This window comes from Theropithecus gelada, chromosome 9 (assembly GCF_003255815.1).
Source record: "Theropithecus gelada isolate Dixy chromosome 9, Tgel_1.0, whole genome shotgun sequence".
Lineage (NCBI taxonomy): Eukaryota > Metazoa > Chordata > Mammalia > Primates > Cercopithecidae > Theropithecus > Theropithecus gelada.
Window position 1 is genome coordinate 44,744,642 of NC_037677.1, and position 25,342 is coordinate 44,769,983.

Below are 25,342 nucleotides of genomic sequence, written 5' to 3' on the forward strand. Positions count from 1 at the left end.
GTCCCACTGGTTGATGACCTGCTGGCATGCGATGCCTGTCTGTGTGCTCTTCTGCCGATATGCTCTGCTTCATGTGCTCTGGACTACCAAGCTGCTTGCGTCTTCTTCCGGTGATGTGCTCCTCTCGATGTCTGACCGCATCTGTCTCTGCCTTGCTAGGGTCTCAGGTTTTATAGGCCCAGGATTGGGGCGTGGCAGGCCAGAGTGGTCTTGGGAAATGTAACATTTGGGCAGGAAATGCCTGTCCGCACCTAGGTCCGTAGGGGTGCAGCCCTAGCCAGGGACCACGCCCTCCTCTACCCAGCATGCTCGTTCCCCCTTTCCATGTTATTCAAAGGGACCACACTCTTCCCTTCCCAGCACTCCGGTATCACTTAGTAGATAACACTTCTGTGGCAGGGTCACTCCTTATCCTTATTACTCTTGTTTTCCCTGGATTAAATAGAAGAGGCATTGGTTTAGTTTAGAGTTCTAGACCCTCTCCTGGATTGGACAGGACACTGAGGCCCAGGGCCTGGTTTCTCAGAGCAGGAATCTCCTCTCCCACATCTCCTTGTACTCACTTCCCATCTTTCTTCTAGGAGTGCACATGACAGAGACTCTCCAAGTAGGGTCCTCTGGCCTGGAGCCTCAGAATTTCCTGAGAGGTGAACTCCCTCATCAGGCAGAGTCCCAAACCCTCCCAGAAACTCAGGGGCAATGCCTGGGAGTCTTCATTTTAACAAGAGCCCAGTTGATTCTTCTGCTCAGTAAAGTTTAAAACTATGGCTTTAGGGCACTAATGAAGGCAGCACCTGCTAAGATCAAGATCTGTAGAGTCAGGGAGAAGGCTTCAGCTGGCCTGGCCAGTGTGGGCACGGAAAGGGAAGGCACGTCTCCTGAGCCCAGCTGCCTGCCTTCCCTGTACCCTGGCTCCTGCTCCCTGCTGCCTCCTTCTTCCCCTTGGCCCGCCGGGGCCCCACCACTTTCCTCTCAATCGAATCCTGCATTCTGGAAGGCTTTCCGTCTCAGAAATGTGCACCTGGCTTTGGATATAGCCTAGAGTTGCAATTTAAGCTTTGTTAATTGTAAGATTCTTTGTTAAAGGAATTAGAGGCACCAGTGGGAGAGAATTTCAGGAGAAATGGAGCCTTCCCAGGACCTCTTGGAATTTTTGGCCATCGCTTTCGTGGGTGAGTGAGGTCAGTCTAGACAAAGCATGTCAGCATCCTCAGTGAATGGGGGACCCCAAAAGAACCAGAGGCCCCTTGGCACCCAGAGGGCATTGTCACACGGTCTTGGTGTGAACTCACCTGTGAAACATGCCCACCCCAGGGAAGTTGGCAGGGCGTTCTTTCCAAGCCAGGAATTAGGGCTCTCGGTTTTCACACCTCTCTGAGTGATGGTTTCCCCCCAGGTCCCATCAAAGGGGACTTGACTGAGGCTCTTTCTTTCCAGTCTGCTTCCTCTAGACATGTGACTGATAGAATTGGTTTGTCTCAGTACCTCTGGGCTACATTCTTCCAGACTGTTTGATCCTGTGGCCACTATCTTCAACAGAGGGGCAGTGACATGATGGATTTCACAACTTGTCCCTTATTAGATTTCATCCTATTCTGCGCTCCTGGGGAGGCCCTCGAGTGGCCTGTAGCTCTGTCATCTGGGCCACTGCCTCCCCGGAAACTCTCATGGGCTCTGCCCATTGGGTGCTAGGGTCCCAAGGTAATGACAAAGCAGTCAGTAGGTCAGCTGACAATTTAGCTTCTGAGCACGCATCACACCTCCCTCCACTGTGAGACCTGAACCATCAGACAGACATAAAAACCCACTTTAGCTCCAATACAGCTGGACTGAGATAGGTGGCTTGGCACTGAGGGGTTCCTTCTGCTTCCCTGGACAGTTTTCCTGCCCGTTCCCCTCTCCCTACCCCCTACCCCAGCATGGGGACTAGAGGCCTGCACACTGTGGTCCTTGCACTGCCCCCGTCATGGTCTTCCTGGACACAGGACGGATGGGAGAGGAGTGTGCGCAGGAGTGGTCATAGGCAGGGTTCTGTGAAAGGCAGGGCTGGTGTCACTCCTAGCAACTGGGGTGATGCTACTGTCCCAAGGGGCCCCACATCATTTGCCCCCATGCCAGCTATTTGCTGGGAGACCAGTCTCAGAGCACAGGGTAGGACAGATGCTACTTGGAAGAAGTTCTTTACCATGTTTCTCTCAGCCAGAGAGGAACTGTGGTCAAAAGCTTCTGGATCAGGAGCTTTTCCTTTCCCACTGGGGATGAGGGAGGTGGTGAATGCAGACGAGAGGGCAGAGAGAGGCAACATCATTCCAGTCCTGCTCCTTCCCGGGAAGGGATGGAAGTTCCATTTCTCCTCCCCATCATGAAAACCTGAGCACAGAACAGCAGAGTCCACCATCAGGACCCTGTAGGACCACTGGCTCATTCACCAGCTGACTGTCATGCGCTTGCTTTCCTCTTTGGGGGATTAGGCTGGGCACTCCTTTAACCACAAGCAACTGTCAGGAGGGCAGGACCTCCATTCCTCTGAGCTGGTATGTAGGAAGAGTCAGCAAATTGGTACAAGAGGCTGTTGTCATTTTCTTTCCAATTGTCTGGGAGTCCAGCTGGATCCCAAGGTGAGCCCAGTACGGCAGAATGGGATAGATTGATTGACTCTTGCTTAAGGCTCCAGCCTTCTGATTGCTGAACTCGTTGGAAACTGTTACAAAAATGCTGTTCCATCAAGAGATTTGCATTTTTACTTCCACAAGTCTTTGAGCAACATTAGTAATCTATGGTTGGAACATTTGCCACTTGTTCCTTAGTCTTGCAAATTTTTTTCTCAAAGCATTCCATCCTCTTCAAGCCCATCTACCCTATTGGGCCCTCTTCCACTCTGCACTTGAAGGTTGACCAAGGTGAATTTATATTAGCTGCTCACAGCTGTGCTGAGGAGGGCAGCATGTTTGTGGAGTCAGGAGACCTGCTGATTGTCCACTGCACAGCCCTTGCTGTTGGCCTGGCTGCATCCCACAGCTTTGTTTCCTTATAGTCTGTGGACTCAGATCCCTGGCTTGACATGTATCAAATTCACTTTGAGATAGCATAGGATTAGCAGCTGCAACAAGATACTTATGGGAGAACCTTGGGAAAATTCCCGAAGCTCTGGCAGGGTCTGTGTAAAAATTTTTCTTTCTTGTAGGAACAAGTAAGATTAGGACTGCTGCTGCTAATCATCAGATGCCAAAGTTGCTGCACGGTCCTGTGAAAATATCTGCACTGCCAGGGAATGAGGAGCATCCAGTGATTCCCTGCATAGGGTTAGTTTAGAATCCCAGTTTGTTAGCTGTTTCAACGCATGTGTCCATAAATAGATTAGGGAGAGCTTGTTGCTTTCTATCCTAAATAAGGGAAAGGGAACTGTAATTGGATTAAATCAAGGACCCACAATTTCTGACCCTGAAAGGTGCGTAAAAAATGACCTGAAGGCACCTGTTGGTTAGAATGGCAGCAGCTTATTCAAGCTGTAGAGATTTACACACAAGAACAGGGAACACTTTCTTGTTGGCCACTTGGACAATTGAAGAGTCACCCCCTGAGGCAAAGGACTGACAACAAAGGACCGTTCTGAGGTTGGGGGGAGGGGTGGAGGTTAGAGCAGTGAATAAAACAGGTGAAAGTCCCTGTACTTAGACAGCTAGTGTCCTTGTGGATATGGGCTCACTAGGTCTCAGGCACTGTTCTCAGCATTTCACACACATGAACCCCTTTATCCCCTACATCTACTCTGACATGGGCATTTCTCATCATCCCCATTTTACAAATGGGTAAAATAAGGCACAGGAAAATTAAGTGACTTACCCAAGGACATACAACTAGCAACTGGCAACTGAGTCTTTCAACCCTGTGAGCATGTGTGTGCCAAATTTTAAAAGGCATACATTTCACCCAGGGGATCTGGGCTTAAAAACAGATTCTGATTCAGTAGATCCGGCATGGGGCCTGCCATTCTGCATTTCTGAGGAGCTCCCAGGTGACACTGACATTGCTGGCCCGTGGACGACGTGTGTGATGGTAAGGGTCCAGGCCATGATGGGCATCCTTGGTCTCCTGGAAACCAAGCTCCTTGGAGATATATGTGTATTGTTCATCTCCATATTGTCTTCATCAGGACCTTCTTATCCTTATCTAGGCTTGATTAGCTTAAGCCATGGAAACCCAGCCAAGCTTTTTCAGGAGAGAAGCAGGCACAGTCTAAGGATGCAGAGCTCATGGAATGCAAGGAGAGTAAACACAACACGCCAGGCCTTGTGGGGCCTAGAGTTCCATTGAGCCTTTGGTCTCTCATCTTTCCTCTGCTGTGCGGGTTCTAGCCTCTGCTCCATTCTGCTCACCTGTTTTCCAACATAACCACCCACAAAATCCACTGGCTCTTTCAATCTCAGGGCTCACAATAACCACATGCACTCTGTTTCTTATTTTAAGTGCTCGAAGGGGGAATCTGGCAGTCAGTAGATTACAGGGGCTATGGGTATTGAGCAGGTCAGGGAGGTTGGGCATGATGGACAAATTGTCTGATATATCTTAGATCACATGCAAGGTCAGATATTCACTAAGAGCTCCTTCTTGGAGATCTAGGTTGCTTTCTTTGGGAGGAAGTCAGAAAGAAATAGATAATTCATATATTTTACCAAGTACCTATCAGCTACCCGGCAATGTGCCCAGTGATAAGGATACAGAGGTAGAAGATATAGCCACCACTTTTTAAGTAATTTAAGTTCTGATGGCAAAGGAGTTCTATGATCAAGGCAAACTCTCAGCAGAGCAAAGCCCTCCTTCTGAGAACAATTAGGGAAGCTGAAAATAAAATCTATCAGCACTTCTGCTTTCTGATTCACATATCTGCATTTCATAAATATATTTGTATTATATAATTACATAGTTATATATGTGCATATATATTCAGCTATCTTAATTGTTCTCTGAAGGACTAGATAGGTAATTAGATTACAGAGAAAAACAGCAAAGTGAGCCCAGTTGCTGGAGATGTTTAACTCTGAGAAACTCACTCTTACTTAAGCAGTGCTAGTTGAAAGAAGCTATGGAGAAACTGACAACCAGGATGTTTAGGAGGTGAGTGAGTTTTTGGCAATTCTTAACTCTAAGAAACTCACTCATACTTAAGCAGCGCTAGTTGACAGAAGCTATGCAGAAAGTGACAACCAGAATGTTTAGGAGGTGAGCTAGTTTTTGGCAATTCTAACAGTGAGATCAAAATTGGGAGGTTGTGGTAAATACCCCAGGATTTTTACTGGGGAACGCTGAAGGACCGAATGAACCCTGAGTAAGGGCAAACCAGAAATAGACCAGACTCTAAAAACTGAAAGCCTCTCAACAGTTCAAACCCTGATTAGATTAAAGTGACCATTCCCCCTACTCTAACTTCCTATCAGGGAACCAAAATTTTATCTAGAGCTTCCATGATTTTCTATATACAATGTCTGGCATTCAGTTAGAAAAAAGTTATTAGGCATTCCAACAGACAAGACCCAAAGCAAAAACAGATAATAGAAAGGACTCTATGGGAAGTGCAAATATGAAAGTTTATCAGGCATAAACATTAAAATAATATGATTGATATGGTTACAGAATTAGATGAAAAGCTAGAGAAATTCATTAGAGAACTGAGATATCTACAAAAGAATTAAACAAATAATATAGAACTGAATAAAAATAATAAATGCAATTAAGAACTTAATAGAAGGGTTGTACAGAAGGTTAAACACAGATGAAGAGAAAATTCTTGATTTGGAAGTTATATCAATAGCAAATGTCCAGTGCAAGGCCCAGAGAGATAAAAGGAAGGAAAATTCAGAGTTGAAATCATGACAATAATAATACAAAAGTTTGTGGGAGAGGCAGTAAATTGAATTTAAGTTCTAGGCCATCTTTGCCATATTTCTTGCCTCTTGTATTGATTCTATCTCCATTCAATTCTGGTCCTAGATTCTCTGTCTAGAGCTCTTCATTGTGGTAACCCCTGAGCACATGCAGCTGTGTAAATTAATTAAACTTAAATAAAAGTAAAAATTCAGTTATATGTGGTAAGACTGGCTACGTTTCAAGTATTCAGTAGCCACATGTGTCCAGTGGCTGCTGTATTGGACAGTGCACGTATAGAATGTTTCAATAACTTCACAAGGTTCTATTGAACAATAATCTTATTCCCTGATATTTTACATATCATGTGCATGGAACCTTTCCATGGGTCCAGACTCCTTTAATGCGATGTTCAAAGTTTCACACAGTGTAACTCAATTCTGTTTCCCTGCCTGTTGAAAGCAGGCAAAGTGAATTCAGTGATCTACCATTGCCTGAAAGAAGACAAAATGTTCTCATAATCAGATGCCTGTGGCTCTGTGGGACTGTCTTGCATGGAGAATGGTGCTCAGAGCACTAACTTTGAGTCATCCGATGACTTCAGGCTTCTCTATCCAGGAATACTGGGACAAGTACGCTACATTTTAGAAAGACTCCCACTAAAATGGTAAAATAAATCATGTATTAATTCTTGGGTTTCCCATTGGGAACTTCTTATTCTTCAAGTCTATGGGGCAAGTGGGGCTTTTACTGAACTGCATCCTGAGCTTGCCATTTACTGGCTTTTAAACATGGACAACTTACTTCACCTCTCCTGTGTCCCGGGTTTCCCGGCTGTTAGGTAAAGTCCTTGCACCCGTCCCTAACATGTGAGTTTTGACAACTAAATGTGGTTTTGCAAATGTAGAAATTGCTTTATAAATTTAAGTGCCATGTGTACATGTGGCATTATTTTTTCATACTGTGCTGTTTCTTTTTTGTCTTTCAGTCATCTCCCTCAAAGCTTCTGAAGAGTCATCCTTTGAGAAAACGAAAGAGACTTGGGCATTTTTTGAAGGTAAAGCTTGTGTATTTCTTTATGATAAGATACAGCCTCACTTTTAGATAATAGGAAGGAAATAGAATATCAAGAAAGGATCCTAACTTCTTAGTTTTTAAGTTGTTTTCTTGGTCTAAACTTACTCAAAGTAAGATGGAAATCCCTGACAGTATCAGCCCACAGTTTTGAAAGAGTGGAAGTTAAAGCACCAGTCCACATAATTTTTGTTTGTTTTGTTTTGTTTTGCTCCAAAATTCCTACTCCCAGGTGGTATTAGGGAGGAATCTTCAAGTGATATAAAAATGATAAGTACCTCTACTGTGACTGCATTTTATTTCAGGTTGCTTAAGGAATTTGGGGTTCTAGAGACAGTTTGCAATCCTTCACCAAGTAATTTTCAACCCATGCTAGAATCGCTCATGGAATGTTAAGAACATGAATGCCTGGACCACATCTCTAGAGATTCTGATTTACTTTGAAGTTGTTAAAAGCACCAGAAGATTGCAGCATGCAGCCAGGCTGAGAACCATGGCCTTGGAACAGTAGTTCCCAAAGTGTGATTGCAGACCAGCAGCATATGCATCACCTCGGAGCTTGTTCCAAATGCACATGGCTGTGCCCTGCCCCAACTTACAGAATCAGAAGCTCTAGGGATGGTGCCTAAGAAATCCGGGGTTTAACAAGACATCCAGGCAATTCTGGTGCACATTCAGGTTCGGGCCTTAGGGCAGGGGTTGTCAACAATGGGTGACTTTTGCTACTCCAGGGGACAGTTGCCAATGTCTGACTGTATCTTTGGTTGCCACAGCTGTTGGCGGTGCTCCTGGCATCAGTGATAGGGGCCAAGGATGAAGCCAATCCTACAATGCACAAGATAGTCTCCATGACAAAGAATTTTGCCTCCAAATATCCAGAGTGCTGAGGTTGGAAAACCCTGTCTTGGAGTAAGGAAAGTTCAGAGAAATTATTGTCATAAAGTGGGTGAGGATTATGATCATAAGAAATGGAAGAATACACTTTGTGAGTTCTCTGGCAGAGCCTTGGATCAGTGAAAGGCTGATTAATGTTCAAAGGTGGTCAGGAACTTTGTAAAGATTATGTCTGGTGATGGCACAGCATTTATTGATGAGGAATGATCTAGCCAAAAGGCTCTAAGGAGATGCACATGTCTCGGGGCCTCACCGTCACCTTTTGTTAACCCACTGTATGGTCTGACAGAAGGAGGGCCAGCCTTAGGGGAAAGGTACTTGCTTTCAAGCCCACCCCTTCCAATACCTAGTTATAAAGCAGTAGACTGAAACACATTCTGTCTTAGGAAAATGTAACTTTTATTGTGAACATCGTTTGGAAACCATAAGGTGTCACCCACATAGGCCTCTAGGATTAGTTGTTTAGTTTTGTAGTCATAAATATTTTGTTTATGAGATTGCACTCATGAGAATCCAACAATGATTCTTTGTATTTCCTGATGTTTCTCTGCATTTTTGTAGTTGCCTTTTTCTTTATTTGTTGACTGTCTCCTAGTAAAATAATCCCCATTTCCCCCACTCAGCCTCTCATTAAGAGAATGCCTACTCATTGACAAAAAGATGAAAATGACTTTACTTCTCATAGAGTGAAGCAGTAGTAAGGGCAAGATTTACCTTTCTCATTACTATTTAGTAAAATTGAGGCAACCCCATTGATGTTTTGCCCCATGTCTCTGGATCTGCTCTGTGACCAGGCACTGTGATGGGTTGGGGTATGGAGAGGGCCTGGCTGTGGCAAGGGTAGAGCACTAGGGATGTGACAGCTGGACCCTATATATCATCAGATGCATCAGAATCTCCCAGGGAGACTTCGGGCTCCAGCCTCTGAGGTTCTGGTTATAACATTAGGAAGGGATCAGAGAACTTTCAGGGCCACAGGTGATTCCTATGCAAGTGGTCTGAGGACCATACTTTGAAAATACTATGGTGCAAAAACAAGACCATATATTTGGAAAGATTGTGGCGTTTAGACCCAACATACCCCACAGCATAATCAGCATTTCTAAAACCCTTTGTGCAATTAACAATATCTCATAATTCATGTGCAGCTATATAATATCAGGGTTACTCCCGACCTAACTCTCTACATGAAATCTGTAGCCCAGTATGTGCTCTCTTCTCAACAGAATCAGGCCTCACCAAAAGCAGAACTGGCATTCTCACTACGTGTAGCGCCTGCCTCAGAGCAGCTGTTTACAGAGCAATCTTTTCCTATGATTTCGGCAGCAGCAGCATCTCCATGCTTTGCTTTTTAAAACCCAGCTGTAGCTTTGGCAAGGTTAGAGGCACAGTTGAAACTCCCTGGCGCATGATCCCAGGCCTTTTGCCCTTTTGTTCCTGGACGGGAGAGCTACAGTAGGGGTTGTGGATGGATATCCATCCTCCTGGGGCTTAGTTCGTCCTGGCTGTGAGCCCACTGCACAAAAGAGGCATTGATTGTCAGGCCTCTTTGTGAGATTCTGGAGTGAGTTAAAATCCTTTGGGGCTATCACTCAGGTGTTTCACCTTGAGCAAGATGGTATTACAGGGTGGATTAAAAAATAGAAGTACAGAGCCTTCTGTCTCAAACTGTCATCTCCTGACTTTCCCATTTGCCCTGAAAATGTACAAGACTGAAACTGACTTTCTTGATTCAGAAGGCAGGGGGAGAATGGGGTTCCTGGACTCTGCTAAGGGGCACTGGGGTCACTCTTTTTCAAAGGAGCACTGAATATCCCTGCCGGGATCAGGGTTGCTGGGCAACAGGTGCCATCTGCCTGGCCCTGGCTTGGTGGGACTGTTTGGGAGGGTGGGAGCTGGCACACTGACATTGTGCACCCCAGTCTTGGCCTCTCTCTGCATGGGCAGCTGCTCCAGCCTGCCAGCCCTGCCATCTGCTTCAGGGAGGCCTGGGCATTTTCTGCATAGCAGCTTGCAGTTGAGTCTAAAAATGGCAGTGATGCCTTTGGAAGTTCAATGGCAAAAGACAAAACTGTAAATGATTTCAGAGAAAGGGAATATAGCATGATTTTTAGAATTATTGTGGGCGTGCAGGTATATGTGGTATTTTTTTTCTTTTTCTTTTCCTTTTTTTTGAGACGGAGTTTTGCTGTTGTTGCCCAGGCTAGAGTGCAATGGCATGATTTCGGCTCACCGCAACCTCCGCCTCCTGGTTCAAGCAGTTCTTCTGCCTCAGCCTCCCGAGTAGCTGGGATTACAGGCATGTGCCTGGCTAATTTTTGTATTTTTAGTACAAAAATTTGTACTAATTTGTTTCACCATGTTGACCAGGCTGGTCTCGAACTCCCGACCCAGGTGATCGGCCTGCCTTGGCCTCCCCAAGTGCTGGGATTACAGTCATGAGCCACCATGCCCGACCATATGTGGTATTTTTAAAGTGAACTCCAGATTTGATTAATTGCAGATATTTTGTTAAACTCAAGCCTTTGTTGAAAGGTCTGGCTTCAACCTTTCAACGAGCATTATTTGGCCTAGTCTGAGTTTTAAAACTTTGGAGCCAACATTTTATATAGAGATTTTTACATAAAAAGGTAAAGGATGAATTGGAAGATCTGGCACCACTGGGCGGGCATTCCAGCCTGAGAGCAGTGCTCTGGAGCTGAGTACGGAAGGGCTTTGCATTAGCTGACATGGCAGGAAGGCGACTGCAGTCGTAGGAGTTTGTGACCCTGGCTTCAATGGCTCAGAGTTTAACGTTGTTTGCAGAGAACACCCAGGGAGGGGGTTTTTCATGTTTTGAGTGGACACAGCAGGGTGGTTGTCTTTATGCAACAAAAGGAATGCTCGTAACAGAAGGAGAAAAAAATCCAACATAGGCATACTGGTTGCTGCTCAATCAAGGGGAAGTCAGGTGGTCTTTCTGAGCTTTTCTTCTCCTGCAAGGCAACACTTTTTACAGCTCTGTAGCTTCAAGAACAAAACAGAGAGTGGCTATGACCAGTCCTGTGTGTGTGGGGAGCCACACGCAGGCAGGAGGTGCCCGCTGGAGGGTGTCCATAACTGGAGGCCTATGTGTTTGGCGGCCAGCTGAGCCTTCTGGAGTAGCCAGATGTTTTCTGAATCTGTAGCTCTGGCTGCCTGTGGGGAGCCCCCTTTGAGCCATGTTGAGGAAGCTGTGATCTGAAACTGTAGCTTGGGCCTTTTGAAGCCCCTCACCTCCTGCCAGGGCAGAGTGGGCCCCAGATGTCTGCAGCATGCTGTTAGGGACGCTTGGGGAGAGATGCCTGCCGCGGTTCTCACGTGCAACCTTGTCCCTCCTGGGTTCCTGCCATCCTGAAGTGAAGGAAAGAGCTCAGATGAAGAGGTGAGCTTGTGGATCAGCTGCTGTGCTCCATATCATGGAAGCTTTTGTAAGACAATTTTTCTCTCCATTCCATGAATAAGACTAAAGGCAAGTTTTCCTGCCTTTGGGTCTGGGGACCACATTTGCATAGTCCCTTCCAGGCAGATGCTGTGTTCACCTGCCTGAGGTTCTGTCTGCCTGGTAACATGACTGTGTTGTTCACCATCCTCTCCTGCCAGCAGGGGCTCTTCTGTCTTGTTCTGGAGTAGTTTGCTCACCAGTGTGGAAAGGCAGGACTGGTCGTGGGTTTGCTGTGTTGTGGCCATCCTGTGCCCTGGGATCCTGCGACAAATCCTGGCCTGTGAACTTTGCTCTGTCCCCGAGTTCGTCATGAAGTGTTTTGTCCAGAATCCAAGAGTCCTGTTGCTGAGTTTCACACTGTTTAAATGGATGCTGCAGCCTCTCTCCTAACTCTGACCCCTCACAGAGTTCTCTACCCTATGAATCTACAGAGCCCACACATCAGACACAGGCATTTACTAGAAAGGCAGCTTTGATTTTTAGATATGTGAGAGCTTTCTCAAGCTCCTCACATCCCATCAGCTTCGGGACCTCCCTAACCTGACTCTGCCCCCACCGGCCTACTGACAGGGCTTTCTTCCAAGACTTTCCCAGTAGCTTCCTAGGGGCAAAACCCAGTGGATGTTTTCCAGCAATTGACGCTATTAAGTCATCCTTCTTACAGTGCTTTCTTCTGGGCTTCCAGAACTCTCGCCTCAGCCCTCCTCTGCATCCATGACTAGCTCTGATCCTTTGTAGGAGACTTCCTTCCATACACCTGCCCCTCTCCCTTAAATATTAGTGCAGATGCACCCTTCACCTGCTACCTTGCTCTAAGGCACTTTCTACTTATTTTATTTTTAGTCCAGACATCTAAATTGCCAAGAGCAGAAATCTATTCAAACTAGCTTATGCAAAAATGCTGACTGCCTTAAGAACACGGGAAGATCTCATGGACTCCAGGGGCAGAGGTTGTGCTGGGCCTCCCTGGGGCCCAGGCCAGGGAGGGGAGAGTCAAAAGGAACCTGAATGTCTGATTCCATTTCATACCTCCTTCCCTCTCATTAACCATAAGCCTGACCTGCTTCTCCAGGCTCTCCCTGGGAGCCAGCCACCTGCTACTACTCCCAGTAGGCTTGCTTTTTCAGCTTAAGCACTTAACTAACTGTTTCTCCATGCCCCAAGGGCTTTACAAATGTGCTTTTCTGTTGACTCAGCTATTCCACTTCTAGGAACTTAATCTTCAGAACATATTGTGAGAGTTGTACTAAGGTTTAAGTTCATGAGTGCTCACCATAGAATTATTTATGATGGGGAACAGGTAGAAACACTTTGAGTAGGCAATAGTAAGAGGTTGTTAAATCACTGCTGATATATTAATATGATAAACTTTTATCATATTTTTCAAAATGATTCTGAATCCTTTTTGAAAATAGTTTATTGAGAAAATGAGATAAATTGAAAAAAAAGATGTGAAAGTATATGATCTCAATTTTAAAAGGTATGCACATTCATCATAAAGTATACCAAATATTTATTAATAGTAGTTATCTCAGGGTGACAGGATGGCTGATGACTTTTTTTCTATATTTTTTTGTATTTTTTGTTATTTTAAATACAACTCAGTGCAGAACTCTAGTCCTCTTGGAAGCTTCTCTCAGCCTTCCGAGGCTGGGCTGGGTCCCCTCTGAGTGTTCCTGGTATTGGACACACGTTCTTATTGTTACACTTACTAAGTGGTCCTCTATTTCTTGAAGTGAAAGACTGTGTGTGTGCATTTTTATCTTTCTTGTACTCAGGAAAGTACTGACTATGATTGATAGTAAATATCTGTTGGTTGTAGAAATTTAAGTCAACAGAGAAACATTTTTGCTAAGTTCAAACATTTGCTAAGTTCAAATAAATGTCTGTGTCATTTTTCTTCAAAGATGGTTAGAATAATGTTTTGGCTTCCCTTTTCACTTTCTGAGCAGCTTGGCATTGTATTGATCAGATTAGTGATAAAGTTGATTATTAAAGTTTAAGAAATATAAGTATATGTAGCTAGGCACTGAGGCTCACGCCTGTAATTTTAGCAACTTAGGAGGCTGAGGCGGGAAGGTCCCCTGAGCCCAGGAGTTCAAGGCTGCAGTGAGCAGTGAGCTGTGCATCACTGCACTCCACCCTGGGTGATGGAGTGAGACCTTATTTCTAAAAGAGATGTATGTACGTGAACATGGTTTAACTGTTGAGATTTATACAACTTTTTATTTTGAAATTATTGTAGATTACCATCCATTTCTGGCTAGGCATGGCATCTATAATCCCAGCACTTTGGGAGGCAGAGGTGGGTGGATCACCTGAGGTCAGGAGTTCAAGACCAACCTGGCCAACATGGTGAAACCCTGTCTGTACCGAAAATACAAAAATTAGCTGGGTGTGGTGGCGTGGACCTGTGGCCCCAGCTACTCAGGAGGCTGAGGCTGGAGAATTGCTTCAACCTGGGAGGAGGAGGTTGCAGTGAGCCGAAATCATACCACTGTGCTCCAGCCTGGGCCACAGAGCAAGAAAGAAAAAATCAATTTCTAAAAAATCATACACAGAGATCCCTTGTACTAGTTTGTGTCCTTTACCTAATGTCTCCCAATGATAGCATTTTGCAAAACCGTAAAACAGTATCACAAACAGGATATTAACATCCATATAGTCAAGATACAGTCATTATTAGTGGCCCTTGTAGCCAAACCCATTTTCCTCCTACCACCACCCCCTTCTTAACTTCTGGCAACCACTCATCTGTTCTCTATTTCTATAATTTTGTCATACCAAGAATGTTACATTGATGAAATCATACAGTATGTAACCTTTTGGGATCTTTTTTCCTCTCAGCATACTTCTCTGGAAATTCATCCAGGTTGATGTGTGTGTCAGTAGTTTGTTCTTTTTATTGCTGAGGATGCTGTGGTGTGGATGTACCACACTTTGTTTAACTATTCACTTGCTGAAGGATATCTGGGCTGTTTCCAGTTTTTGGCTACCCGACATACATGTACAGTTTTCCATGTGAGCTTAAGCTGTCATTTTTCTGGGACAAATGCAAGGAATGCAATTTCTGGGTTGAATGGTTGTTACAGGTGTCTCCTTTGAGAAAGTGTCAAGCTCTATTATAGAGTGGCTGGGCTGCTCTACATTCCCACCAGCCATGTCTGAGTGACCCAGTTTATCTGTATCCTTGCCAGCATTTGGGGGTGTTGCTGTTTTTTATTTTAGTCACCCTGAAAGGCACGAGGGATGTTTTATTGTAGTTGCATTTTGCATTTCTCTAATGGCAATAGAAGTCAAACATTTTCTCATGGGATTGTTTGCCACCTGTACATTCTCTTTAGTGAAATGTCTGTAAGTTTTTTTTTTTTTGTTTTGTTTTGTTTTTCATTTTTCTAACAGGATTGTGTGTTTTTTGCTGTTGAGTTTGAAAGTTCTTTAGACTCTGGATACCAGTCCTTTGTTGGATATGTGGTTTACAAAAATTTTCTCCCAGTCTGTTTGACTTTTCATCCTCTTCATATTGTTGTTTACAGAACGTAAGTTTTTAATTTTGGTAAAGTCAAGTATAGTATATCAAGTTTTACTAATATAGACGGTACCTCTGGTGTCAAGTCTAAGAACTTTGTCTATTCTTAGATCCCAAAGATTTTTCTTGTGGGTTTTTTCTAAAGTCTTCTAGCTTACATTTTATGTTTGGGTTTGTGGTTCATGTTGAGTTAATTTTTGAATAAAAGGTGAGGTTTGTGTTAGTGTTATTTTCTGCCAGTGGAAGTCCCATTGACCCAGCACCATTGATTGAAGAAACTGTCCTTCCGCCATTGAATTACTTTTGCACTTTTGTCAAAAATCAACTGAGCATGCCTGCGTGGGTCTATTTCTGGGCTCTCTGTTCTGTTGCATTGATCTGTGTCTGTCTTTGCACCAATACCACACTACCTTGATGACTGTAGCACTGGGATTTCAAACATTCCAATTCTGATTGTTCTCTTGCCAGCGCACTTCTCCTGCTGCGGCCCTCGGGAGGCTGACTCCTGTGTCTGTCCTTGCCTTTCAGATATCTACGTGTATGCTGTCCTTGTGTGCTGCGTGGGGATCCTCAGCATTCTGCTCTTCATGCTGGTCATCATCTGGCAGTCCGTGTTTAACAAGCGGAAATCCAGAGGTAAGAAAACAGATAAGGTCATGTCTGGGATGGGAGCACACCCTGACCACAGACGGGCGGAAGATGCTAGGCAAAGTACCACCTTGGTGGAAAAGTGCATTGTGAGTCAGGGATTATTTATCTGTGATTGTGGGCAAAGTGAGCAAGCTGTGTTTCTCTTGGACTCTGCTAAAATACACTGTGGCCATCATTGACATCACTGAATTTCCCGTTTCTTGGTTTCTGAGGCCCCTTCCTGCTGTCAATCTCCCTGAAGAGTCTGTGGTGTCAGATGAGCCTAGAGTTGGATTTTGACTCTGCCGTTTGAGGCTGAGGTTTGGGGCAAGTTCCTGAGCCATTCTGAACGTGAGTTTCCTCATTTATGAAAGGGGATTGACACCCGCTTCTCTTGGTGGAATGTTCTTATGAGCGTTCACTTTCAGGCAGGTGGCACTTGGGAAGTCTTCCCCATTCTTTCCCTGACCGGTCTGAGAGTTCCCTTCCGTCTCCTTTCACTTTGGTGTCCCTGTTTCCCTGCACTCTGCCCTCAGCCCCTTCCTGCCTTCTGCCTTGCTTCTCAGGAAAGTGTAGTTCTCCTGACTCTTGTATCTCTATGAACACTGCCTGCTTTCTCGAGAGTCCCTGCTGCTCCTCAAGCCCCGATTTCACTTGCCCAGCAGCTCCTGTTGGAGGTCTCCTTTGAGAGCCTCTCCCTGTATCCCGCTTCAGAATCTCCAAAACAGCTGGGGACACTGTGACTCCCAGAGATGACCAGGGTAAGAGCCGAGCTCTGGAATTGCACCAACTCCAGTTCCAGTGGCTCCCTCACTTACAGGCTGACAACCTCCCTCTATGCCTGCCTTCCTCATCTGCGACATGGAGGAGGCAGGAGTGCAACAGTCTCAGGCTCATGGTGAGGACTAAGTTACCAAAAGAAAGATGCTAAAACCCATAACACAGGCTCCAGCAAATGTCCTGCTTTTATGTTGACATACAGCTCTAACTACACACAATAATTGTCAATATTAGCTTAAGGTCATAGAGCTTGGAAATGTTAGATTCAGTGGTCACGGCTTGAGGGGCCACTCCAACAGTGACTCTGTGCAGCACTAATGCAGGGTGTGGGCAAGGCTAAGGGACAATGAGGGAGGTGACACATACAACGACAAGTACCCATGGGATGCTGTTTCCATCCTAGACCTTAAGGGATAAGGGGAGGGGAGATTCCTGGAATGGACCATGCAATAGCTGCAGCTTTGGGAGAGGTGTCGCCATCAGGGGCCTGCAGAGAGGAACTCAGCTCCTGACAAACCAGGAGGCAGCTGGGAGGGAGCCAGGATGGTACACTTCTCACGCCCTCTCCCCTCCCCACTTGGATCTGCTGCTATCGCCCTTGGTGCCACCCACCAGAAGCCAGGGGGCTGGGAGCAGGAAGGTGCCTTCAGGGCTGAGCAGGGTGGACAAAGGTGGACGGGGATCCAGAGGACAGTGGAGAACTCCAGCACACTCAGCAATCGGCTATGGGGCAGTGGCTGTAGCATGGGTGTCTTTCCTCTGGAGCCTGTGCTCTCCCACCAGCCTCTGCATGTGTCTCTGTGCTGTCCTTCAAAGCCAGCTCCAGGGCCTTCCCCTAAATCCCTCATCAGTGGCAACGCAGCCTTTTTTCCTGTTCTCAACCCCTGAATACTCTTGTGAGCTTGTGGCATGTTGCACTTGTGCCTTGGCATGGGCCTCCCTTCCGGAGGACAGTGTGTGAGGCAGGCACCACACATTCAATTCATTCTCCTGGAATTTGGCTCAGGACAGATGCTCAGCACGTGGTGGACAAATGGGTTTATTTCCCACCTGCCTTGCTCCCAACTGTTGGAGGGTGGAAGCCACATAGGCAGTTTCCAAGCTGGGTATGCTCTGAAGGCACTTTTGCCTGGGTTCAGGAGCATGATCGAGAGTCTTCATGGGCTACAGGCCCTGCTAGGCCCTAGACAGGGTCAGGGAAACAAAGCAAGGCCAAGAAGGGTACACTGCGACATGTGGGAGCACCTGGCATCCTCCTCCAGGCCTCACAGAGAGGCTTCAGAGAAGGGGGATCCCAACTGCCTCATCCCCACTGAAGTGGGCCTCAGATGGTCCCATGTGTACCTGTGCACAGTGCCTGAAAGCCCTCCCCAAACCCTAGCTATCCAGAGCATTGTCTGAGCACCCGTTATGGGCCAGGAACCTCATGTGACCCTGGATGAGAGCCACACCACACTTACCTGACAGCACAGCTGAGGAGCTTGAGAAGGCCCTGAAACCAGGGAGTGGTAGGGTGAAGTTGGGCCCCAGTCTCTCAACTGTTGGAGTGTGGAAGCCACATGGGCAGTTTCCAAGCTGGGTTCCCAAGCCTCCCATGTTTCTAGTCAAGAAAACCTTAGCTATTAGGGGGCTGATCTTGCCAGGGGAATTTTTCTTTAGCCTTCCGTGGGAGTTGTTGCTGAGGCTCTTCCAAGATAGCTCTAGTTGGTGCCTGCAGCTCCCAGGAGTTTGGTTTTGGTTGATTGCAATTCCCATTGGCAGACCCAGTAGCCTTGGCAGGGCAGGTCTTGCCCTATGCACCTCTAGGACCAGGCATCTTTCAACTCACTGTGGGGCTCAGGATGGAGGACCATGCATGATGGACCTGGGTAGTCTCCTTCAACTGGGCCCAGGAGTCTTAGAACAGCCCTTCCCAAAACTTCAGGAGCAGACCATTCACCTGGGAACCTGCTCAAATGCAGATTCTGATTCAGGGTGTTTGGGGCAGGCCTGCAATCCTGCATTTCCAGCCAGCTCTGCTGGTGGTGTGAGGCCATGTTTGGAGTAGCAAAGCCTTAGAGCTGTTCTTCTTACCTCTATCCCACCAAGCATCCTGCTTTTACAACATGTATTTTGGAATGATCTCTACTATTTTAAAATGAAATTCATAGATGAGCTATACTATCTGTACCCCCTCAAATCAACTTAATGCTTTATAATTAAAGGAGAAGTAAGAGGAAAGTAATTTATAACACACTGAGACAAATTCTAGTATTACACCTCTTCTTTTAATCAGTGTGAATTTCAGAGAAGATAATAATCCTTTATATTTGATGCTTGAAATAAATGCTAGATAAGCACCTGTCTGTATATGCGAAGACTCAACATGCAGGGGACAGGGGTCAGCATAGACAGACACAGATGGGCCCTAATATCCAGGAGAGGCACTGCCCATGGTGACGGGATTCCTAACATCCCAACTGTTGGTAGGGTTTTTAATGAAAAAAGACACTCTTCGGCCAATTTGCAAACCCTTTAAACATTCATTGTGCATTAACATGGAGAAAATACATACCTCGTGTTTCTATGTAAATTGGACTTAGCTTCCAGGCTCTCATGAACAGGTTTCCTCTTTTCTTCTTTTTTTTTTTTTTTTTTTTTTAGATTATACTTTAAGTTCTAGGGTACATGTGCATAACGTGCAGGTTTGTTACATATGTATACTTGTGCCATGTTGGTGTGCTGCACCCATCAACTCGTCAGCACCCATCAACTTGTCATTTACATCAGGTATAACTCCCAATGCAATCCCTCCCCCCTCCACCCTCCCCGTGATAGGCCCCAGTGTGTGATGTTCCCCTTCCCGAGTCCAAGTGATCTCATTATTCAGTTCCCACCTATGAGTGAGAACATGCAGTGTTTGGTTTTCTGTTCTTGCGATAGTTTGCTGAGAATGATGGTTTCCAGCTGCATCCATGTCCCTACAAAGGACACAAACTCATCCTTTTTTATGGCTGCATAGTATTCCATGGTGTATATGTGCCACATTTTCTTAATCCAGTCTGTCACTGATGGACATTTGGGTTGATTCCAAGTCTTTGCTATTGTGAATAGTGCCGCAATAAACATACGTGTGCATGTGTCTTTATAGCAGCATGATTTATAATCCTTTGGGTATATACTCAGTAATGGGATGGCTGGGTCATATGGTACTTCTAGTTCTAGATCCTTCAGGAATCGCCATACTGTTTTCCATAATGGTTGAACTAGTTTACAATCCCACCAACAGTGTAAAAGTGTTCCTATTTCTCCACATCCTCTCCAGCACCTGTTGTTTCCTGACTTTTTAATGATCGCCATTCTAACTGGTGTGAGATGGTATCTCATTGTGGTTTTGATTTGCATTTCTCTGATGGCCAGTGATGATAAGCATTTTTTCATGTGTCTGTTGGCTGTATGAATGTCCTCTTTTGAGAAATGTCTATTCATATCCTTTGCCCACTTTTTGATGGGGTTGTTTCTTTCTTGTAAATTTGTTTGAGTTCTTTGTAGGTTCTGGATATTAGCCCTTTGTCTGATGAGTAGATTGCAAAATTTTCTCCAATTCTGTAGGTTGCCTGTTCACTCTGATGGTAGTTTCTTTTGCTGTGCAGAAGCTCTTCAGTTTAATTAGATCCCATTTGTCAATTTTGGCTTTTGTTGCCATTGCTTTTGGTGTTTTAGACATGAAGTCCTTGCCCATGCCTATGTCCTGAATGGTATGACCTAGGTTTTCTTCTAGGGTTTTTATGGTATTAGGTCTAATATTTAAGTCTCTAATCCATCTTGAATTAATTTTCATATAAGGAGTAAGGAAAGGATCCAGTTTCAGCTTTCTACTTATGGCTAGCCAATTATCCCAGTACCATTTATTAAATAGGGAATCCTTTCCCCATTTCTTGTTTTTCTCAGGTTTATCAAAGATCAGATGGCTGTAGATGTGTGGTATTATTTCTGAGGACTGTGTTCTGTTCCGTTGGTCTATATCTCTGTTTTGGTACCAGTACCATGCTGTTTTGGTTACTGTAGCCTTGTAGTATAGTTTGAAGTCAGGTAGCGTGATGCCTCCAGCTTTGTTCTTTTGACTTAGGATTGTCTTGGAGATGCGGGCTCTTTTTTGGTTCCATATGAACTTTAAAGCAGTTTTTTCCAATTCTGTGAAGAAACTCATTGGTAGCTTGATGGGGATGGCATTGAATCTATAAATTACCTTGGGCAGTATGGCCATTTTCACGATATTGATTCTTCCTATCCATGAGCATGGTATGTTCTTTCATTTGTTTATGTCCTCTTTTATTTCACCGAGCAGTGGTTTGTAGTTCTCCTTGAAGAGGTCCTTTACGTCCCTTGTAAGTTGGATTCCTAGGTATTTTATTCTCTTTGAAGCAATTGTGAATGGAAGTTCATTCATGATTTGGCTCTCTGTTTGTCTGTTACTGGTGTATAAGAATGCTTGTGATTTTTGCACATTAATTTTGTATCCTGAGACTTTCCTGAAGTTTCTTATCAGCTTAAGGAGATTTTGGGCTGAGACAATGGGGTTTTCTAAATATACAATCATGTCATCTGCAAACAGGGACAATTTGACTTCTTCTTTTCCTAACAGAATACCCTTGATTTCTTTCTCTTGCCTGATTGCCCTAGCCAGAACTTCCAACACTATATTGAATAGGAGTGGTGAGAGAGGGCATCCCTGTCTTGTGCCAGTTTTCAAAGGGAATTTTTCCAGTTTTTGCCCATTCAGTATGATATTGTCTGTCGGTTTGTCATAAATAGCTCTTATGATTCTGAGATACGTTCCATCAATACCGAATTTATTGAGCGTTTTTAGCATGAAGGGCTGTTGAATTTTGTCAAAGGCCTTTTCTGCATCTATTGAGATAATCATGTGGTTTTTGTCTTTGGTTCTGTTTATATGCTGGATTACATTTATTGATTTGTGTATGTTGAACCAGCCTTGCATTGCAGGGATGAAGCCCACTTGATCATGGTGGATAAGCTTTTTGATGTGCTGCTGGATTCGGTTTGCCAGTATTTTATTGAGGATTTTTGCATCGATATTGGATGCAAAAATATGAGGATTTGCATAATCAGGGATATTGGTCTAAAATTCTCTTTTTTTGTTGTGTTTCTGCCAGGCTTTGGTATCAGGATGATGTTGGCCTCATAAAATGAGTTAGGGAGGATTCCCTCTTTTTCTATTGATTGGAATAGTTTCAGAAGGAATGGTACCAGCTCCTCCTTGTACCTCTGGTAGAATTCAGCTGTGAATCCATCTGGTCCTGGACTTTTTTTGGTTGGTAGGCTATTAATTATTGCCTCAATTTCAGAGCCTGCTATTGGTCTATTCAGGGATTCAACTTCTTCCCGGTTTAGTCTTGGGAGAGTGTAAGTATCCAGGAAATTATCCATTTCTTCTAGATTTTCTAGTTTATTTGCGTAGAGGTGTTTATAATATTCTCTGATGGTAGTTTGTATTTCTGTGGGGTCAGTGGTGATATCCCCTTTATCATTTTTTATTGCGTCTATTTGATTCCTCTCTCTTTTCTTCTTTATTAGTCTTGCTAGCGGTCTATCAATTTTGTTGATCTTTTCAAAAAACCAACTCCTGGATTCATTGATTTTTTGGAGGGCTTTTTGTGTCTCTATCTCCTTCAGTTCTGCTCTGATCTTAGTTATTTCTTGCCTTCTGCTAGCTTTTGAATGTGTTTGCTCTTGCTTCTCTAGTTCTTTTAATTGTGATGTTAGAGTGTTAATTTTAGATCTTTCCAGCTTTGTCTTGTGGGCACTTAGTGCTACAAATTTCCCTCTACACACTGCTTTAAATGTGTCCCAGAGATTCTGGTATGTTGTATCTTTGTTCTCATTGGTTTCAAAGAACATCTTTATTTCTGCCTTCATTTCGTTGTGTACCCAGTAGTCATTCAGGAGAAGGTTATTCAGTTTCCATGTAGTTGAGTGGTTTTGATTGAGTTTCTTAGTCCTGAGTTCTAGTTTGATTGCACTGTGGTCTGAGAGACAGTTTGTTATAATTTCTGTTCTTGTACATTTGCTGAGGAGTGCTTTACTTCCAATTATGTGGTCAATTTTGGAATAAGTGTGATGTGGTGCTGAGAAGAATGTATATTCTGTTGATTTGGGGTGGAGAGTTCTATAGATGTCTATTAGGTCTGCTTGCTGCAGAGATGAGTTCAATTCCTGGATATCCTTGTTAACTTTCTATCTCATTGATCTGTCTAATGTTGACAGTGGGGTGTTGAAGTCTCCCGTTATTATTGTATGGGAGTCTAAGTCTCTTTGTAAGTCTCTAAGGACTTGCTTTATGAATCTGGGTGCTCCTGTATTGGGTGCATATATATTTAGGATAGTTAGCTCTTCCTGTTGAATTGATCCCTTTACCATTATGTAATGGCCTTCTTTGTCTCTCTTGATCTTTGATGGTTTAAAGTCTGTTTTATCAGAGACTAGTATTGCAACCCCTGCTTTTTTTTGTTCTCCATTTGCTTGGTAGATCTTCCTCCATCACTTTATTTTGAGCCTATGTATATCTCTGCATGTGACATGGGTCTCCTGAATACAGCAGACTGATGGGTCTTGACTCTTTATCCAATTTGCCAGTCTGTGTCTTTTAATTGGAGCATTTAGTCCATTTACATTTAAGGTTAATATTGTTATGTGTGAACTTGATCCTGCCATTATGATATTAACTGGTTATTTTGCTCGTTAGTTGATGCAGTTTCTTCCTAGCCTCGATGGTCTTTACATTTTGGCATGTTTTTGCAATGGCTGGTACCGGTTGTTCCTTTCCATGTTTAGTGCTTCCTTGAGGGTCTCTTGTAAGGCAGGCCTGGTGGTGACAAAATTTCTAAGCATTTGCTTATCTGTGAAGGATTTTATTTCTCCTTCACTTACGAAACTTAGTTTGGCTGGATTTGAAATTCTGGGTTTAAAATTCTTTTCTTTAAGAATGTTGAATATTGGCCCCCACTCTCTTCTGGCTTGTAGAGTTTCTGCAGAGAGATCTGCTGTTAGTCTGATGGGCTTCCCTTTGTGGGTAACCCGACCTTTCTCTCTGGCTGCCCTTAAGATTTTTTCCTTCATTTCAACTTTGGTGAATCTGGCAATTATGTGTCTTGGAGTTGCTCTTCTCGAGGAGTATCTTTGTGGCGTTCTCTGTATTTCCTGAATTTGAATGTTGGCCTGCCCTACTAGGTTGGGGAAGCTCTCTTGGATGATATCCTGAAGAGTGTTTTCCAACTTGGTTCCATTTTCCCCCTCACTTTCAGGCACCCCAATCAGACGTAGATTTGGTCTTTTTACATAATCCCATACTTCTTGCAGGCTTTGTTCATTTCTTTTTCTTCTTTTTTCTTTTGGTGTCTCTTCTCGCTTCATTTCATTCATTTGATCCTCAATCGCTGATACTCTTTCTTCCAGTTGATCGAGTCAGTTACTGAAGCTTGTGCATTTGTCATGTATTTCTCGTATCATGGTTTTCATCTCTGTCTGTTCATTTATGGCCTTCTCTGCATTAATTATTCTGGTTATCAATTCTTCCACTCTTTTTTCAAGATTTTTAGTTTCTTTGCACTGGGTACGTAATTCCTCCTTTAGCTCTGAGAAGTTTGATGGACTGAACCCTTCTTCTCTCATCTCGTCAAAGTCATTCTCTGTCCAGCTTTGATCCGTTGCGGGCGATGAGCTGCGTTCCTTTGGAGGGGGAGATGCACTCTTATTTTTTGAATTTCCAGCTTTTCTGCCCTGCTTTTTCCCCATCTTTGTGGTTTTATCTGCCTCTGGTCTTTGATGATGGTGACGTACTGATGGGGTTTTGGTGTGGGTGTCCTTCCTGTTTGTTAGTTTTCCTTCTAACAGTCAGGACCCTCAGCTGTAGGTCTGTTGGAGATTGCTTGAGGTCCACTCCAGACCCTGTTTGCCTGGGTGTCAGCAGCAGAGGCTGCAGAAGATAGAATACTGCTGAACAGCAAGTGTACCTGTCTGATTCTTGCTTTGGAAGCTTCCTCTCAGGGGTGTACTCCACCGTGTGAGGTGTGGGGTGTCAGTCTGCCCCTAGTGGGGGATGTCTCCCAGTTAGGCTACTCAGGGGTCAGGGACCCACTTGAGCAGGCAGTCTGTCCGTTCTCAGATCTCCACCTCCTTGTTGGGAGATCCACTGCTCTCTTCAAAGCTGTCAGACAGAGTTGCTTGCGTCTGCAGAGGTTTCTGCTGCTTTTGTTGTTGTTGTTGTTGTTGTTTAGCTGTGCCCTGTCCCCAGAGGAGGAGTCTACAGAGACTGGCAGGCCTCCTTGAGCTGCTGTGAGCTCCACCCAGTTCAATCTTCCCAGGGCTTTGTTTACCTATTTAAGCCTCAGCAATGGCGGGTGCCCCTCCCCCAGCCTAGCTGCTGCCTTGTGGTTAGATCGCAGACTGCTGTGCTAGCAATGAGGAAGGCTCCGTGGGCATGGGACCCTCCTGGCCAGGTGTGGGATATAATCTCCTGGTGTGCCCGTTTGCTTAAAGCAAAGTATTGGGGTGGAAGTTACCCGATTTTCCAGGTGTTGTGTGTCTCTGTTCCCCTGGCTAGGAAAAGGGATTCCCTTCCCCCTTGCGCTTCCCAGGTGAGGCGATGCCTCGCCCGGCTTCAGCTCTGGCTGGTCGGGCTGCAACAGCTGACCAGCACCGATTGTCCGGCACTCCCCAGTGAGATGAACCCAGTACCTCGGTTGATAATGCAGAAATCACCTGTCTTCTGTGTCGCTCGCCAGGTTTCCTCTTTTCTACATGAATGTCAGGAGGTTTATTCAAAGTCTATAGGAGAAATCTTCATTTGTGGACTTTCCTATACATCACAGATGTCAAGCTTCCCTGCCACTGCCTATCAATGGTCAAGAATTGTCCCCAATCAGTGCTATAATCAGAAACATCCCCTGAGCATTCCAAGTTGTTCTGTGGTTGGGGGAAGGGCAGGATTTTTCCCCCTGGAAACCATGGGCTTTGAACTGATTATTCCCCAATCCACTGAACTGGAGGAAACAAGGCCTCTGGGACTCCGTGGGACAGGCTCAGCAGATGGAGTCATGGTCCAAATGGGA

The 25,342-nt window shown here is 44.8% G+C and overlaps 1 protein-coding gene across 1 annotated transcript in view; it reads left to right on the forward strand.

The window, feature by feature from the left end:
* Window positions 1-25,342, forward strand: part of VSTM4 (V-set and transmembrane domain containing 4) — a 106,796-nt gene that overhangs the window by 23,459 nt on the left and 57,995 nt on the right. The window contains exons 3-4 of the mRNA XM_025397588.1: window positions 6,851-6,919; window positions 15,351-15,458. Coding sequence (XP_025253373.1) covers window positions 6,851-6,919; window positions 15,351-15,458 — 177 coding nt within the window. The remainder of the gene's footprint in view (window positions 1-6,850; window positions 6,920-15,350; window positions 15,459-25,342) is intronic.